The sequence below is a fragment of the Hesperophylax consimilis genome, chromosome 13 (assembly GCF_061612785.1).
Source record: "Hesperophylax consimilis isolate HC1 chromosome 13, BYU_Hcon_1.0, whole genome shotgun sequence".
NCBI classification, from domain to species: domain Eukaryota; kingdom Metazoa; phylum Arthropoda; class Insecta; order Trichoptera; family Limnephilidae; genus Hesperophylax; species Hesperophylax consimilis.
Window position 1 is genome coordinate 21,881,781 of NC_142848.1, and position 19,406 is coordinate 21,901,186.

A 19,406-nucleotide genomic window follows, 5' to 3' on the forward strand; every position below is an offset into this window, starting at 1 on the left:
TTAACTGTGGGTTCGAATCCTAACAGATTAGGGAGGTACAATTTTATTTACAGGAATATTTAATTACCCTTTTATAAGCGTAGGGAGGAGGTCGAAAATTAAAGTGATTTAGCTATATAGTGTAACCAGGTAAGCTTCACGCTGAGAATGAGAGGTGCCTAACTGGGTGAGTTTTTTATATTATTTATTAAATTTCAGAGGACCTTTTTAAAAGACGGATACAACCGAGGTACAGGAACTAAGTTTACGACACCTGCCGCCCAAATAATGTTATCATTAACAGGGATGTGCTAGGCGAACCGTCAATCAGCTGTGAGCGAGAGACGAGTCAACGACCTTTTCATATATAGGACAAGGCGCGGTGTAAGTCAGTCAAAGGGGAAGTTTTGCTAGCGTATGCCGTCCCAAATTGAAAGCGATCGGATGCAACCAGACGGAACAAAATGAAAACTTTTCTTCCGTTATTTGACCTTCTAATTTAATACTTTTCATCTATTATTTGACTTTCTAAGTTACGAATTGGGATGCACAAAAACAAATCTAAAGTCGAAAGAGGGAGATGGTAATCTCCGAAATAAAACTACCAACCGAACAACTTTTCTCAACAGGTATCTTTCGAGAGGTAGGCAGCCTCTTTAAATTAAATGCAAAACATCAAACCAATTATCCGTTTATACCTTACCTGAGAGGATAGGTATTCAGTAGAAGTTACCCATACCTAATACACGAGGATGCTAGTAACCTCATAAAATAAATACTGGAACCAAATATTAAAATACAGACAGTCCTCATCCCAAATTTGGCATTTCGAGTAGACCTTACATATATCTCACATGATAATTGGCTGAATGGGTAGGCACACAACCTATCGTTAATAAGCAGGCAAAATGTCGACAAGATCGTCGTGTGTTACCTATGTATTGACCTAGAAAGGGATGTAAATCCCCGACGGCGTGGGAGTTACAACGTTTTCTGGAGGTGGCACGTAACTTAGGACCTTGCGTGTCACATTTTCGCGACTAGATTCGTGACAAGGGATGTCATGGTTTTCCCCTTCTACACTCAGTAAAGTAGATTTTCCTGGAGGTGTTTGAGATTGGGGCAATTCTGAAATTGGTGATGAGACCTGGTTTTCTTTATTCTGGCGTGAAGGTTGCCGATTTGGAACAAGGGGAGACCCGGCCGGTTGTGATATCCAGACACGCAGATATCGATCGCCTTGCTCAAATTATCATCCATCAGTTTTGTTTGGTAAGAGGAGGAGTCAATCTTAGCTTGAAAAAAATTCATTTCCTTTCCTCTCCCTCCCCTCCCAAAATATATACATGGATGGCGCCGACAACTAACACCATAAACTTATCGTATGTATATCACATATATAAAATCTAACACTTTATTATATTCACATTACCCTACGATAGGTAGAATCGAGTAGCTAGTGGGGGGGGGAGCAGGCGACTTAAAAGATAAGGTTTATAAAATGGTTTTAAAACACAGCGGTAATGGATTCAACTCACTCTATCTCAAAAGAACCAAGGGATACCACACATACATAAATAACTAGGTTTCTAAACCGAGAAACAAAAACCCAACACAACGTTCGGTGAAGCCTTTTTATACTGAACCGTCACGTGAAATGAGTACGTTCAAGGTCGTACGTCACGTAGACAAACTAGGATGTACACACTTGAAGGGGTGTGTAATAAAGAAAAGACGGCAGGGAGGACCTTCCTACCCCGGATATATATATAACCAAAGCCTTATGGAAAAGTTACCTACGGGACTTAAGGAAAATTATCGTAGAAAGAAGAGAAGGAAAAGTTTGAAGTAAAAAGGGCCGATCATTACATCATCCAGTATGATTAAAATAATATATTTTTCTATTGCTCAATCCATATTACAATATAGTATAATCGGTTGGGGAAGGACTTTCAAAACAAACCTTTCGCCTGTAGAAAAAGTTCAGAGGTTAATTTTGAAAGTCATCCTAAGAAAACCATCGATATTTCCATCCACGCAGCTTTTAGGATTCTTACCTTAAACAAAATTTTCAAAAATAATGCACTGTTACAAATTCATAAATACCATTTCAATTCAACAATGTCTACAAAAATAAGTAACCGATCAAGATCACGTGGTAACATAGAAATCCCTAAATGTAAAACTAATGCTTGTCAACACCATTATACTTATCAGGGTATAAAACTGTTTAATGCCCCTACGGATAAAATTAAAATTGAAAAAAAAAATTATAAAACTTTCAAATCAGAAATTAAACAACTTTTAGATAAACCCAACAGTAATCACAAGTTTTAATTTCATTGGATACATGTTTCACATAATTGATTGTATAAGCCCATTTGTAATTTTATTGATTGAATCGTTTTATGAATGTAAGGAGAATTAATTAAAAAAATATAAACAAAATGTAATATTTTTAATAAACGCTATATATTTTTTTACATATTATCCTCTTAAGTTATTTTATGAACTTCGAAATATTTCTATTGTGTCCTGGGAGTGTTATTGATTGATTTTTTTTTAATTTCCGACCATATAGAAAAAACTAAACCTTTCCACACACTTTTCCACAAATGATCAACATTATGCAAGTGCATTATATGTGCAAAATAAATACAAAACAATACAAGAACAACACATCGATTCACCAGAAATCAAATGGGAAAATAATTCACCGACTCCAGATATTTTCATATCAGAGGGTTCGGCTCGGTAGAACTCCTAACAGGGCCTATAAATCCTAAAAAATCTTTCGTGATCCTACATGTATTTCAAATGACTGATTTTTGAATTTTTATATACAAATTTTTGGATAGATCTAATACGCCTAAATTTTTAATAAGAGAGCTAGGTATAATGCCAGTAGCCGAAATGACAAAAGGTAGTATATTTCTAGTCTGAGAATGCCAAATTCATTTATCTCATTTTCTAAAATTTGTGTATGCGTTTATTATTGATTGCAATATTATTATTGATTTCATTTCATACAAGATTGCCAGCTCGGTCTTTGAACAATTTACAACCAGTTCTGTACGTACCTTCTATTATTACTTACCTAATAAGTACATTTTTATTTTAATATCTTATGTTTTCTAAGTTATAGTTTCTAACTATTATATTATTTAATTTATATTTTTTTGATTGTTATTAATTTTCTTAATTATATAAATTGTATTATTAAATTTATCATCCAGGTTTATAACTATTTTTTAATTTTTCTACATCAATTAATAAAATTTTATATCTTATAAACCATAATGACGCCACTCCCCAACACAAATACGAAAAATAATTTCTCAATTGAGTTGGGCAGTTTCGTTAAAAAAATATAATTTTTTCCGCAATCAGCCTCGAAATATCTACATTTGTAAATTATTATAATGTGTTTGTATATTTAATAATAAATAGATGCGCCCTTGAGGTTTTTACTGTTGCCAGGCGCCTTTTGGCCCAGGGCCGGGCGGGCCCCCCAAAGGACTCCAGGACTCCTTAGAAACTTGGTTACACAATCTCGGAATAAATTACCATTATTTGCTTACAGTTTACACCAAGATTTCAAAGGCCAACTTTTCGAAAGCTGAGATCAGGAAAACTGGCAATTCTATCACAACGAAAAATTTATTATTTTTATTATTTTATTTGCCTGTTAGTTAGAAAATCTCCAGAAAAGTTACCACAAAAAAACTCAACACATAAACACACAGGTTTACAGAAAACTTATTAATCCCAAAAGCAAACAAAACTATATTTCAAAAAAGACCACACCACATGGCCATTAAAGTATAAAACAACCTTCCACGTAGCATCAAACAAATAACCGACATACTTAAATTTAAATCATCACTAAAAACATATATTTTAAACAAATGTCACTACACCTTAAATGTATACCTTAAATAAATTAAATACCTCTGTTTTTTATTTACATACATTTGTTAACATGTAATTGTTGGGTTATGTAATATAATGTGTATTTGTTGGGTTAGCTGGAAGAAATAGGATGTAACCTATAAGCTATACCCTTTGTACCCTTTGTATTTTTGTGCGATAAATATTTTTTTGAATTTTAACATCATTGCCTAACCTATTTTTAAAAGTTTTTCCTCTGTAGTACCTATTTAGAGATGTTATAATACCTATTAAAAGGTGCATTTTTAGGCAGGTAGGTACCAGGTACTTAAGTTGGACTTTTGGGAAATTGATCTTATGTAAGATGGCCTTCGGAAATTTTGTCCGCCCTATGCAATATGGCTAGGTACTTATATTCGGTAAGCCCGAGGTTAACGTTTTTATTAGATTGAATTCATCAGATGCATTGTTCGCTTCCTATAACCTACAACCGCCACTCAATACTAACGGGTAATAGGTAGGTACCCGCACAACATAACAGCCAGACTCTAGGTTATTTAACGTCTGGATTGTTCCGCTATCTGCCGAGTGATTACCCAAAGCATTGCAGACGCGGAAACCAGCATTGTTCTGTCACATCTTCTGCCAACCAAATCCATCGGAGAGAAGAAAAAATGCACACGAACGAAGCCGATCACGGATCGACGCAGTAGACACCGTAGCCAGTGTGAGTGTAGGCATGCACCGCTACGAGTTATTATCCGTGATTATTATTATTTGTTTATGGAATAGAGATGCGAAACAGTATTCTTGTAACGGAATGTGGCATGATGGTGTTTACGTAATTGGATAACAAACTGAAGAAAAAATATTTTCAATTTTATAGTCTTTTCCCTAATGATGTGAAAATCAGTAATGAAACTAATCAAACCCATATTATTTCTATGTGTGGGAAGATGCAACAATACCTACACATTTCTACACAGCAGTCAACTGATTATATTACAATTAACTCAGCATAAAAGTCCTATAATGGGTAGAAGAAATAAAAAAGGTGTCCCTTGAAAATAAACTTCTCTTTGATGAGTCAATAAAAAGGTCTAAACTAATAAATAATAAAAAAAATAATAATTGGATGACTTGTATAGCGCCGTTTTTTGTGCAAAATCACCTCAAGTGCGCTGTACAAACTTATAAAACATTTCTACAGTGTATGTTATGACTTAACTATTTATGGAGATAATATACAGTACAATACTTACCTGGTAGGTCCCTTGAGATAAACACTTAATTAACATTATCTAATTGTTTATTAGCGAAATTTATATACAGGATTAAGGACATAATTGGAAAATTGAATATAACTGAACTTTCTCTTAGGAATGGTATATTTAATTTAAGGGTATAACAGATAAAAAGGTAAGTTTTTAGTTTAGACCTGAATTCTGTTGGACTTGTTATGGATCTTAGTTCCGGAGGGAGTTTATTCTAAGCCTTCGGCCCAGATACTCCGAAAGCGCGATCACCAAACTTAGTATTTGGCTTGCGCTCAGGTTCTATCAGTCTGCCTACAGCTGATGATGTTGCTGATAGTTGACTGCCTCAGACCAGTGTTTTCCGGGACGCATAGTTCAGAGATGTAGGGTGGGGCCATTTCATTGATGGATTTAAACACCATCCAGAACAGTTTCTATGAAAATTATTTTTTTTGAGAATCGCCTTATATCAAATTTATAAAGAATATTTTATTTATAAAATTCACCCCTCAGATAGCATAAGCAATAGATTCAAAACTAATGGCTTAATAGCCATTCCTATGCTTAGAACGACCACGGCTCAGCACCACTATTCGTATTTAGGTGTGAGATGGTACAATATATTATTGTCCAAAAATAAAATTAGTGTAACCGAAACTGTGAATTATGAACAATTCAAAAAGTTAATTAAGTCCCTCAAATTGGATAATGATATATTGTACCCCTAATTTTCTGTACCCCTAATTTTCTTACACTTACTCAATCTGTAAAATATATATATATATATTAATTTGATTGTCTTTAAAAAAAAAACTATTTTTCTAAATTTTTTTTGATATATTGTACCCTTAATTTCCTCACGCTTACTTAATCTGTAAAAAGATGTATTATTTTAATTATCTTTAAAAAACACAATTTTCTAATTTGTGTACCTATGTTAATATTATGTTTGTATTTATTTCAAAAGTTTTTGTTTATTGTTTAAAAAATCTTTAGAACTAAATGTAAATATTAAATCAAATAAAACAATTTGTTTATTAACCACGACTTTTTTATTATTACATCTACCGGTTTCGCTACAGTCGAGCTTCATCAGGATGTGAAATATAACTATAATTGAAATAAAACTATTGTTATATTTCACATCCTGATGAAGCTCGACTGTAGCGAAACCGGTAGATGTAATAATAAAAAAAAGTCGTGGTTAATAAACAAAGTGTTTTATTTGATTTAATATATAATGTCTAACCGCAAAGTGATTCGTGCTTCCTACGAAAAAATAAATGTAAATACTCCTCCCATAAACACGAGCTCTTGGAGCACAACTTACGGAGAAATAGAATAATAACGAAAAAATTATACATATAAGTCTGCATATTGTTATCATTTATAATGTTAAATAATAAATATATAAAAAAAATATTGGATTCTTTCAGGGCACTTGAGCCAGTGAAGGTTACGAAGGTGTTTTGAAATGTGCGAATATTTTGAAACCCCGGTTATGAGCCGTGCTGCTGCATTTTGAAGTTTGTCAATTTGATATTTTGGAAGGCTGGCATAAATGCCGTTGCAGTAATCGAGACGTGAGACTACGTAAGAGTTGATAAACTGATAGTTGATAAAATATTTCAAAATAAAGTCATCCGGTTACAAGTTAGTGAGTATGGATGACATCTAAGTACGTTGTCCCGCGGGTCGATAAGCAATCGACATAAACTGAGTGCTGTAAGACCCTGCGCAGATAATTAAGTTCGCTGTAGTAAAGTAACAGTCTGCAGCGCAGTTAAGTGTGAAACTTTTCTGCGCAGGGTCTTACAGCATTTGGTATTTGTCGTTTGCTTACCGACCCGTGGGACGGCGGGCACAATCACATGTTTAATCAAAATACAATTAATTGTCTCGTCTAATATTATCATAGAATATATCCAAATCATTTTTAAAAAGCCCAAACAGCTCTTCCTGAAGGATGAACCCCCTGAAGCCATTCCCATTCGAGGGAAGGGTGCATGGGTTTGCTGACTTGATGTGCCACAGAGTAGCCAGAACGAGTCAGCGCTGCCGGAGATCGGAAAACACTCTTGTCCAGGCCGTCGCCCAGTGGTAGGGCGCGCCCCTACATAATAGATGGAGAATTTCCCTCAAGCCACTGTAGTCGTAATACAAGTTTTTATATGAATACCGCATAAGAGTCCCAACTGCTCCCTACCGTCTGGAGCCAGTGAGACTATGGCATCCCCAATTGGGGTTTATTGTGAGGCTGAAGGATGTGGGAAGGAGAAGGAGATGGGGAAGAGGAAGGTGGGGGCATACCTGACAATTCAGATCTGGTCACCAAATACGGCTAAAGCCATTTAAAGCAAAGTTAAAATGTTGAATGATGATCTTCTTCCGGGGCGATACTGAGAGTATCTTCCACTCTGGATCGTGCCGCAAATAAATATGTATATATATTATATTAATTGAATAAATTGTGAAATAACACAAATTAATCAAATAAAATTTACTTGCGCCCACCGGGATTTGAACACGCGACCTTCGACTTGCTAGTTGAAAGCTTAACTCCTCGACCACGGAGCTGATAAAAATATTAAAACAATATTGCCACTGGAAATCTGAACGCAGTATACGCCGTCCTGAATAAAACATTCCCGACTAAGAACATTGATGTATTATATTTAGATAAGACATGAAGCGAAAAAATAGGTTCCGCTTTTTTACCTCCGACTGACCCCCAACTCTCACAATTCTCTAACTAAAACTATTGATTCCGGTCTAAGAGCACCGTTTATCGCGTTCTAATAGTGGAACAAGTTTATTACGCAGTAGCGCCTCTAATTGTAGCTTTATGAAACCAGCAAATTTCTTCAAAATTCCAGCAAAAAGTTGAAATACAAAAGCAACAGTCCTTTTTGTAAAAATAGCAACCGAAAACTTTTTGTTTCCGGTTTAGGTACTCGGAAATCGGAAGAAGCATCATGGTAAGTCATTGCATGCGATGATTTTGTTTTCTTGATGGGAAAACCAATTCGGAAAAAAGGGTAGGGTGTTATAAAAATAATTATCGAGTTTTTTTGGTCAAAGATTTTTGGGTGTAGGTACAACAAATAAATATATCAAATATTTATATTGTATAAAATTATCAGCGAAAGTATTTATATTTTACTCTGGCCAATAGCTATTTGAAATTATAGTGTTGTAAGGGGTTGACATATTACGCTAGAATTTCAAAGCGTTTTATATAACTCCATATTGCTCGTTGTACAATACCATACAGACCTGCCACCCCTAAAAAGATGATGATAAGTGTGGGCGTGGCGATATACACGGTGTCCGGAAACTCGTAGTACAAGCGGGAAACTGGTGAATCTACAGCACATTTGGAGTCGATTTTGTAGTATATTTTTTTTTGATTTGAGCTTTCGTTTTCGAGTAAATCGAATCAGAAGTTGATTTTTTTTGATCAAATTCTTATAAATTATTACTGAAGATCAAAGTACCCAACTAATTAAAACTATTTAAAAGTAAAACAAATAAAGAAACCCGGATTTAAAGCATTATTTTGAAATCACCCTTCATTTAATCCGGTGTAATTATAAAATATTTCTGCTCTGCAGGGTTAAAACATCTGTTGTTCTAAAATTCATACCTATCTCTGACATATTCGCAAAATATAGCTTTCTTTAGTATGCTGGGTTCAACTAACATATGAAGGAAAGAGACGCACGATAAGCAGATGTCACATTTCTGTTAAATCGTAAGTAGGTTAGTTTTGGTTTATGGGTTGCCGCAGGTGGCCGTATTTATGTGATTGTTTACATTGCATTTTGCTTTAAGAAGTTTTCTCGTTAATTTAAACATAAAAGTGAATTGTGGTCGAAATTTGTGTGTTTTAATACGCGTTATTATTGTTTTGATAGTGATACTTTAAGATTTATCATCGATGCGTTCGACGTGTTTGAAAACAGTTGTACGTTTTTAATGTTTTGATTTTGAGACTTATCATCGATGCCTTCGACGAGGTAAAAATTAACTCCGACATGATTCAAATAGTGCAATAATCAATCATCAGACGGACCCAACAGTGCTTGGAAGTTAACGGTGAACATTTAAAATAATTTATGTGACGTGTTTGTGTTTTGAATTGGAGATCGGAACATCACAACACCTATGCTAATAATAATTCCTATCCGTTGCGTCAGCGTCTCAGATCGAATGACGAAAAAATTTTAACCCTGAAATAGCCGAAAAATATATATATATTTTTTTTTTTTGGTGAAAATGCTCAAATCAAAAAACTTTATGTTTATTTGGGTTCCCCATGTGGTGTAGATTCTCCAGTTTTCCGCTTGTACTACTAGTTTCCGGACACCGTGTATATGCGCGGTGATCTGCAAACCAGGCTATATTTGAAAATTATGCGTAGCGCCGTAATTACGCGGCTGACATCCGTCGAAGGGACAGATCCCATACAATGAAATGATATTTCCCTCAATTTCCCCAAATTCCCCAGATTCCTTCGCCTGATGAAGATTATGGCGTAGTGAATCACCCCAACATATAATACGTATATGTCATAAAACACTATTATTTTTTTATGTGCAAATTTAAAAAAAAAATTACCTAAGGAGTCACGTAATTTTCACAGTTTTTCCATTTGTAATGTGTTAGGTCAACCATTCTTACATCACAACAACTTCTTCGACTTGAACGAATGATGCTAAACATTCTCGATCTATCTATATAATCTAACACATTGGTGTTACAAATAAAAATCGAAAATCTCGTAATACTTGAGGTATTTTTTTAATGATTCCCAAAAGTATTTTGTTAACCTTGACGATATGTGCACATATTATGTTCTGTTGTCAATATGTAAATGTTCCAACAAATCAGTTTACCTATCTCCTTCCACCACAAACATAGATCACTATATTAAAACATATCCACGCATGAGTGTGCATGGTGTCATCACGTATGGTAATAAACTAACTAAATAGGAAATAAAGATTTGCATGAAAATAATTAGACCGGATTAAGGCAAAGTTACCGGGTGTTACATATCTCACAAAACGGATAATCAGTTGAATGAAATCTAAATTCAGCTTGACAAGGATAACTTTGCAAGCGGCCAGAAAAGGAACTAAATACATTATGTTATATGTCTAAACGATGTATCGCAGAAAAAAACATATTAAGAAGATCTCGGAGAATTCTTGCTCTATCAATCGCGTTACCTATTCCACATTTAAAAAAAATTGAACACCGCACAATCTCAACTGCCCGAAGCCAGTGGAACCACAGCGTCCCCAATTGGGGAATTTTGTGAGGCTGAAGGCTGTAGAGAGGGAAGGGAGATGAGGAAGATGAAGTTAGGGAAGGACCAGGCCATTCAGGTCTAGTCACCAAACACGGCATTTCAAGCAACGTCTCGATTTTAAATAATCCTTAAAATATATATTTATACGATTGTTCAAAAGCCAATTAGAACCATTTTCCCAATTTTCAAAAAAATAGTAATTCATTATTAATAATGTAAAATTATGCAGTTTTGAAAAAAATGAATGCCTCGGAAACTTTCACATATTTTGTACACTGACAAAGAAGATGTCAATCAATCTTTTAAAGTGTTAGTCTCAATAGTACAGTCCATGGCTATTCTACGAGAAGCTGCAACGATTTTAGGCTTCCTAAGACAAATTTATCGGTTACACAAAACAATATTTTTTATAACCGTTTTAAAATGTTCAAATAACTCCCCGTAAATGTTAAGTAAGCTTAAAGTCTTGCAGCTTTTCGAGTGTTATGTCTCAATATTGGGAAGTCAAAATGTTAGTACGTAGTTAATATAATATTATTATAATAGGTTTGTACTAGATATAAAATGTAAAATTTTATGGCCAAATAAAATATAAAAAACAAAAAAGCGAAATTCTGACATATCTCTTATTGAAAATTGAGTCAAGGTTATGTTGATTGTATTGCTTGTGTAATGTATGCTGAAATGATAAAAGTTACGCATAACTTATATGGAATTGTAATTATTCAAAAATAATTTAATTTATTTCCATGAAATAATAAATTTATCTATCGTTTTCCATGTATTAATTTATCTACCGATTTCCATGTATTAATTTTTCCATCAGTTTCCGTGTTAGTATTAATTATTTATCTATCGATTTCCATGTATTATTTTTTTATCGAGTTCCACTTAATAACCTATCTATCAATTTCCATGTATTAATTTATCTACCGATTTCCATTTATTAATGTATCTATCGATTTCCACGTATTAATTTCTGATTTACGCGCATTCGCTAAATACCTACCTTCTACTAACCATCTTCACCTTTATACAATACAATCGAATAAGATGATGATTATACCATAGGAATTTAGTGAAATTCTATAGAAAAAACGGACTTCTGTTAGGTTAGCACAGCAGCATTTTAGATTTTTTGTGACTTATGGCTAACATCTTTGATTAAATTTTAGATGTCGCTAGTGTAAAGGACCGTTAACAAATCGTCTAGATTTTGTTGCTTCCTTCCAAGTGTAGTATTTATGACGTAGGACGGTTCAGTTGCGATTAGTCGTATTTCATTGAGCGCTGTGGCGTGACGCCTAACTACCTTGCCCCGGGCAATCTCCTAAACTGGGTCCAAACTCTATATTTAAGTTATTTATTTATATTAAAGACATACATAATACAGGATTGAAAAAAACACGATAGATAGTCCTGCAAAGCTGCTACATAATAATAATTATTATTATTGGATTATTTGTATAGCGTCGTTTTCGTGAGAAATTCACCTCATGGCTGCTTGTCTGCAGGTTCTACTGTAATTAATAAGAATGAGGAATAAGAAGAAAAAATATTATTGATATACACTCATAGAAAAGTGTTCCAATATACATATCAACATTATACCAATATAATAGCGAAAGTAATATACGTTTAGCTTACTTATTATCAGATTTAAAAAAAAACACAATTTTAGAAGCTTTATCAGTAAATTTACAGGTAGATAATTCCATAGAGTCAAACATGTAATTTATTGATAATAAGTATTTGGTTTCGTCTGACATTTTATGGATTTTAAAAAAATGCTCTGTTTCCCAAGTTATGGGTAATTTTTTAGGTTCTTTTATTATTGTTGAAAATCTTCGTTTTATGGATTATACTTTTGAATGTATTTCTTACAAAAAAAGAGATGGATTTTATCATTAATATTAACTTGCATGATTATTAAGCAACAGGATTTTAACATTGTTGGCTGATCAAAAATATCTATGTAACTGATCCAGAATATTTAATAATTTCCAAAAAAATTACTGAAGCAACAAGTCATCGCCGCTGCGGAAAAAATGGTTATGTTCGCATTGCAGCGAAAAAATTATACAATATTCCCACATCAAATCGAAAAATTTATAATCTGTAACATTTTTTTGCATTTTCAGAATCTATCGTTGGTTCCTCGAGACCTGGCCCTTCGCTGCCCACAGTGTCTATGCGTTCGATACGCCACGGCAAATCACATTCCTGTAAACTTGTAATCTACGCAACGTTACAAATAATTAGAACATCGCTTGGACGGAATTGCAATGGTGATTTAGAATGTCCATCGCGGATGGGTAAACAGCGATGATGAAGTAAATACAGCCTTTACCTTTACAGTATCAACACACCACACCATCTACCAGTAGAGAAGGTACCTAGGCACAATTTTACTAACAAAAAGAAGGTTTTGAGTTTTCAATGTCTTAGAAGTATTTATGATTACCGAAATAATATTTTTACTATGATACATCTATTTAATTTTTCGACCTTATTGCGTCATATATTGGGTTGGCTACTATCCAATTTCATATATTGGGCTGGCTATTATCCAATTTCATATATTGGGCTGGCTATTATCCAATTTCAAAGATTTTTTTGGTTTGACTGAGGATTTAACCTTCCACCCAAGAACTGCTGTGAACTTATGAATCTTTAAAAAATAATGTATGTAAGGATTAAACCTTCCACCGCAGGGACTGACTAAAATGAACCAACACCTAAGCAAAGTCCTAATCGGATGATACCGAGAATTATTTCGTATATTAACTGCAGTAAATTTTTAAATAGGTACAATGTCATCCAATTGCAGAAAAAATGGGTGTGTGTGTGCGTGTGTGCCACCAAAAATTGATATAGTGCATCGTCATCGACAACGAGGCCACCTGCCATGATTTGCATTAATTCAATCACGAAAAGAAAATCGTAATTCAAATGTATGTATTTAAAAACAGAGAAAATAATCGCATTTACCATTACATCACGTCACCCCTTTTCCATATTGTAAAAAAAAATATCGTTTTAACCTGGATTGAAATATTACATTTATGTTGTCAGTCACACACAATATGTGACTAACGATTTAGGATAGGAAATGCGGACCTAGTTCCGAAATATGTACGTATACTTAACCTTAAAAAATAGTATTATCTCACTGTAACTGAGATACTTTCAAATTGATCATAATGGACCCAGTTGCTAAATAATTGCCCCATACATTGACTCTCTAAAGGCAACCTTCAGCAATGTTAGGTACCTATTGTTGTAAATCTCTTACATAATTTATCAGCTTATGGTTAATGTCCTCAGTATATTTACAATGAACCCAAGCTACCGCATTGAGTCCAAAAGGAGTTCAAAACCAAAATGTCTCTAGGTATATTAATGATAATGATAAATACAAGGGTGATACTTCCCGCAGGTTAGGTAGTTACTCATTGGTACATAAAATACGAATGGCAATAGGAAGACGCACGTATCAATCGGCAGACAAAATATTGCATCGACAACGAACATTGTATTGTTATTTAATAGCTTATCCGAAACTTTTAACAATGGCTGACAGCTCTGCTGGTCACACGGTGGCCAGAGCACATTACACTTGTTCATTTGGAAAATGTAAATATATTACACCCGTGTTGCTAGGCGCGATTTTACTTCGAATGTTCATTCGAATTTTCGGTTCAAATATCGACGGCTTTCCACAGCGACCAAATGTAAAAGAACTTATATATTTAATCGAAGATGTGAGGTGTAAATCATCAAAAAACCTAACCAAAAATATTTTTTAAGCGTTTTCCATACTATTCTATTTTATAATTTATAATGAACATCTTACCCAACAGAATTAGGCTGTTTATTATACAAACGCCTGTAAATTTGAATGGAAAGTGATTTGCATGGTACCTTTTGGTTCGAGCCAATTTAGCATGCGCTATCTCTCTTCCATTATCTGACATCGCATATCGTCATTTCATTTGATCGAAATGAAAATTTCAAAATGATGATGGAAAGAAATTCTTCATTTGAAATTTAAGTAAAGAATAATCAGACTTTTGGATCACGAGACACGCCTATTTCGCATTTCTTGTGTTTTTCTTTATAAGCCCTAGACAGTTTACGTTGTATTATGCGCGCATAATTTTGGTGTGGCATATACGTATTATATGTTGGGGTGACACACTATGCTATAATCTTCCTCAGGAGAGGGGTTCAGATCAATTGGGTAACTGCCGCCGAATATCATTTCTTTGTATTGGATCTGTCACTTTGACAGATGACAGGCGATGAGGGTGTCGCAGTATTTTCAAATATTGCCTGACTAGCAGATCACGGCGCATATCGTCACCACGCCCACACTTATAACTCATCTTTTTAGGTGTGACAGGTCTGTATGGCGAGCGATCCTATATGGAGTTTTATAAAACGCTTTGAACTTATAGCGTAATCTGTCAGCCGCGTTATACTATGATTATAAGCTATTAGCGATTATAAATAAAACATGAAAATCGATTGAAAAATGTATTTGTGTAGGGAAGAGAGCTGAAATTTCGATTTATTGGCAATTTATAGTTTAAATCTTCATCACGCTTACACGGAGAAAAATGAGAATTGCAAATGTATTGAAAATGTCTTCAAATTATTAGTAACCCGTTTAAAAACAGGTTTGCAGGCCGTTTCCCCATAAACTCTTAGTAAATTCCCAATACATCGGAACACGTGTTCATGCACCTGCATTTTCCTTGATAATAAACATTGACGTAATGTGAAAATATCAGGATTTTTATGAATATATTATCAGAAATAATACATTTGTATTTTACTAAAAGTTTATTAGGAAAACTATCAATCCATTCGTTAAGGGCGTACAATCCAGTTTATAGACGGATTACGAATAATTTGAGAGATTATCAATAAATTAGCAATATTCAATCATAGTAATTTTTACCCAAACATTGCTCACCGTTCGACAGGTAATTCAACGTATACATAGGTGAGCCAAACTGCCGAGCTGAACCTCAACTTATGGGAAAGGAACGAAGCAACCGCAAATGACGCCGCGCCGCTTGCAGTTGCTTCGTTCGTTTCCCGTATTTCGTGGCTCGGTTTGCGTTTCGGTTCGCAAATGTATGTAGATGTACCACAATGCACCTCTGAAATTAAGTTAAGGCGATGCCATAGGTAATAATGCAAAATCATGTGTTTTTGGTTTGAAAATTTGGTGGCCTAGAAATGTTTCAGATGCTTTAATTAAATACTGCAAGTAGAATACATCTTGGCCTTTGAAATAATCGAGTACTTTTTAGATAAGTCTTTTTATAAGCCCAGAAAAAAATAATGTATAAGGCCTATGAAAACTGCCATAAAGTTCAAAATCTCCTACTTATGAACCCATTTTGGGTTATGATTTTATTGTATAGTGTGGAAAATTAAGTTATTTATAAAATGATCGAGAAAAAATTAAATATTTATGCCTGAACATCCACAAAATAAAATAAAAGGCACTTTTTTTGGCCATGTTTTTTTCTTGCATAAATCAAAACAGGCGGATGATGTTAAGCAGGAATTTAAACCTTATCGCCATCTACGTAAGGGTTGTTATTGATAGCGGCTCAATTTAAAATATTACACGACGTAGTGCATCGCCTTAAAGAATTACCTAACGTCACAATAGTTGCGACTGTTTATACTGTCTTTTCTGTGGGATGGATCCAAATAATAAATTTTGTCGAAATATCATTGTTACAATGATTTCCGTGTAGTTTTCAGTGTTTCCACATCAGCATTACGATTCATATCCGTGAATTACGTCGAACAAATGATGCCGGGGTCACTATGCAGTAAAGTGGACTATATTGTTTGGGATTACGTGATTTAACAAAACAAGATTCATTTATTTTATTTGGAAGTCATTCACTCCAAGGTGAAAACTAGATTGTTGACATATTGTATCATTGTGATGTATGGTAATAAGTTGGGTATTCAATCGATAGATGGCACTGGTCATAAAGCTTGCTCCAGAGTCCGACAGATGTTGCTAGAGTGTAGCAATTGCTTGTGGGATATCATTGACAGACAACAAGCTTCTAGAGACAGAGAATTACCAACCCTCGGGTAATGAACAGTGTAGCTAAATCCAGACTTATTAATTGTTACTTAAATAAACACAATTATATTTAAATAACCTTTTACTTTATCAAAGAGTTCCCAATACAGAAATCTGCAAGTAAAGCAGAGACATAACAATCATTTTTCTCGTCACAATTATTTTATTAATAGTATGTTTTTAACTCACCGTCACTGTTGTCACCAACTAGATGTGACCATTCGGCTGCTGTAAGCACTTCTTTCAGTGACGCTCGATCAAGCTGAAAAAAGAAAAACAGTTTTGTTGTTGATATTAAAATATTAGTGCATAATCTAATATAAAATAATAAAGTTAACCCCTCCAGTGTTTTAGGGTCATATATGACCAAGAGTCCATATTTTATAAAAGTATTTTTATCTTTTTTTCTATCATGCGGAAATACGTAATTGTTTGGCGTTAGAAATAGAAATAATAGTTTTTTCCAGTTGTATACTGGATGCCATAAATAAAACGAGAATGACTGCAGATCGCCAAAGTTAAAAAAAAACAGTTCACTTAGTGTACCGGACAGCAGATGGATGTACCTAAATAATTAAGAAAATTAATATTCTATATCACACATTTTACTATGCCGAATCCTTTGGGGCTTATCTCGCACGATGAGTCATCTTGATAAGATTTTAAATCACTGCACACGTGTTATATCGCCATTTCAAGGATGAATTTCTCGCACGACAAACTGTGGGACCTTAGTAATTAATTCTCGGCGCTATGACGCATTATAATATTTCTGTTTAGATATAAGAATAATTGCTCCACATTAACACGTATAGAAATTGTTGAATTCGAACCCAATAAATACGCAAACAACTGGCCCGACCAGTCAGTTGTCCGACGACATTCGTGAAGTTGTGTTTCAATTAAAAATCCTTACCCAAGGTACCCCCGAGAGAAAACCGGCATTTCACAGTTAATGTCACTGGCGTAGGTGTCCAGTACACTTATAATAAATTAAGAACACTCAATCGTTGTGAACTGTTGTTTGGTCGTTGGCGATCTGCAGTCATGCTCGAGTACGCTGATAAGTTACCAACATTATCGATAAAACCTTGACCGTGCTAGATACTCAGGTTAGAGTGATTGTGCGCCTTGAAAATACGTAAAATCCAAAGGGATAGGATTTTTTTTTTTTTTTACAGTGAATACCTCACAAGAGTCCCAACTGCTCCCGTCTGGAGCCAGTGAGACTATGGAATCCCCAATTGGGGGATGTTGTGAGGCTGAAGGTAAGTGGGAAAGGGAAAGAGGAAGGTGGGGAAGTACCTGGCTATTCAGATCTAGTCACTAAACACGGCTAAAGCCATTTGGAGCAACGTTTCAATTCTGAATGGTGGTCTTACACCAGGGCGATACTGGTAGTATCTTCCACTCTGGAACGTGCCGCAAATATACTATATATTATTTTAATTAATTAATTGTGAAATAACACAAATTAATCAAATAACATTTATTTGCGCACGCCGGGTTCGAACCCGCGACCTTCGGAATGGCAGTCCAATGCGTTACCACTGGACTATGCCGGCCGTCAAATGATACCATTAATGGTTCAATGCCTGCTAGCTAGATGTAATGCTTATCATTTTTTCATCATCACTGGTGGAAGAGAGTAATCCTTTGTCATTTTAATCGTAATCCGCGAATAGTTTCTATTGTTCTTTAAAAAACAAGTGAGAGAGAAACACTTCATAAAAAACAGTATTGTAAGTAATAATAATCACAATTATCGTGTAGGTACCTACTTACTTACGTTCAATTAAATCATTAAATTGAGTCATAAACTAGGAGCTAATTTCAAAACCTGCAATGGTGTTACTTGTAGATTTCCAAAACGATATCAGAGACAAGTTAGTGGAGTGTGTTAGAGTTGTTGCTACTACAACGGTTGGTTACGTGTTACATAACGGAATTATTTAAACTTTACGGTATTCATTGAAGAAACGTCACGATCTTCATGACGATGCTATTTAATTAGCGTGAAAATGATAGTTGGTCAATTAATTAATTAACCAGCTACATTATATGGCATAATAATACAAGGAATGTGATATATTTGCCTCTTATAGTTTGGTTTGATTCTTTTGAACCATATCAACTGAGAAACGTTATTACTTCATTTGATTTTGGGTGGTGAGATACTTATTTTCTTTTAGAGTAAATTATTTATTGGACAGACATGAAGACTACGTCTACTGTCTGATGTCCCGGTGATATTTTTCTGTAAGATATTAGGTACAACATTCTTACAGCCATAAATCGATACCATAGTTAAAATCATGATCATGTAAAAAATGATAAAATCCAACTGTTGATTTTCCAAGATTAACCCCTACTATGCGGCTGGCTACATTTGAAGTGCAATAAAATGATGACTACTTTGATGTGCGCTGCACTGTGCAGTGTGTAACTGTGTAGAGCTAGGTTTTAGAAATTTTTAATGTATTTTGTCCATGAAAATTTTAAAGTGAAAAATTTGATGTCGTAAATGCGTGTCTATTTGGAGGTGGACGATCCTTTATTTTTTCTTTATTTATATTATTATTTTTTAAATGTTGTTATTATAACCTACCTACTTGTTGTTATTACCTACTTTTTTCTTAAAAGAAAGACAAACATTCCCGGGTTACGGATAACCTGACAATATTTGAAAATCTCCTACTACCACCACATTAAGCCGAAAATGTTGCTTGTGTTGTGATAGAGGACTTAGCCAGCCGAGGAATTGAACACACTACGCATAGGTGGGACCCAAACGCGATGTCAATTCAGCCACCGACCGGTTATTATAATGTTTTTAGTT

General features: G+C 34.5%; 1 protein-coding gene across 1 annotated transcript in view; it reads right to left on the reverse strand.

Moving 5' to 3' along the window:
- The window catches only part of LOC149418599 (A disintegrin and metalloproteinase with thrombospondin motifs adt-1-like), a 135,282-nt gene that overhangs the window by 33,019 nt on the left and 82,857 nt on the right, over nt 1-19,406 (reverse strand). The window contains exon 2 of the mRNA XM_089638868.1: nt 16,757-16,829. Coding sequence (XP_089494994.1) covers nt 16,757-16,829 — 73 coding nt within the window. The remainder of the gene's footprint in view (nt 1-16,756; nt 16,830-19,406) is intronic.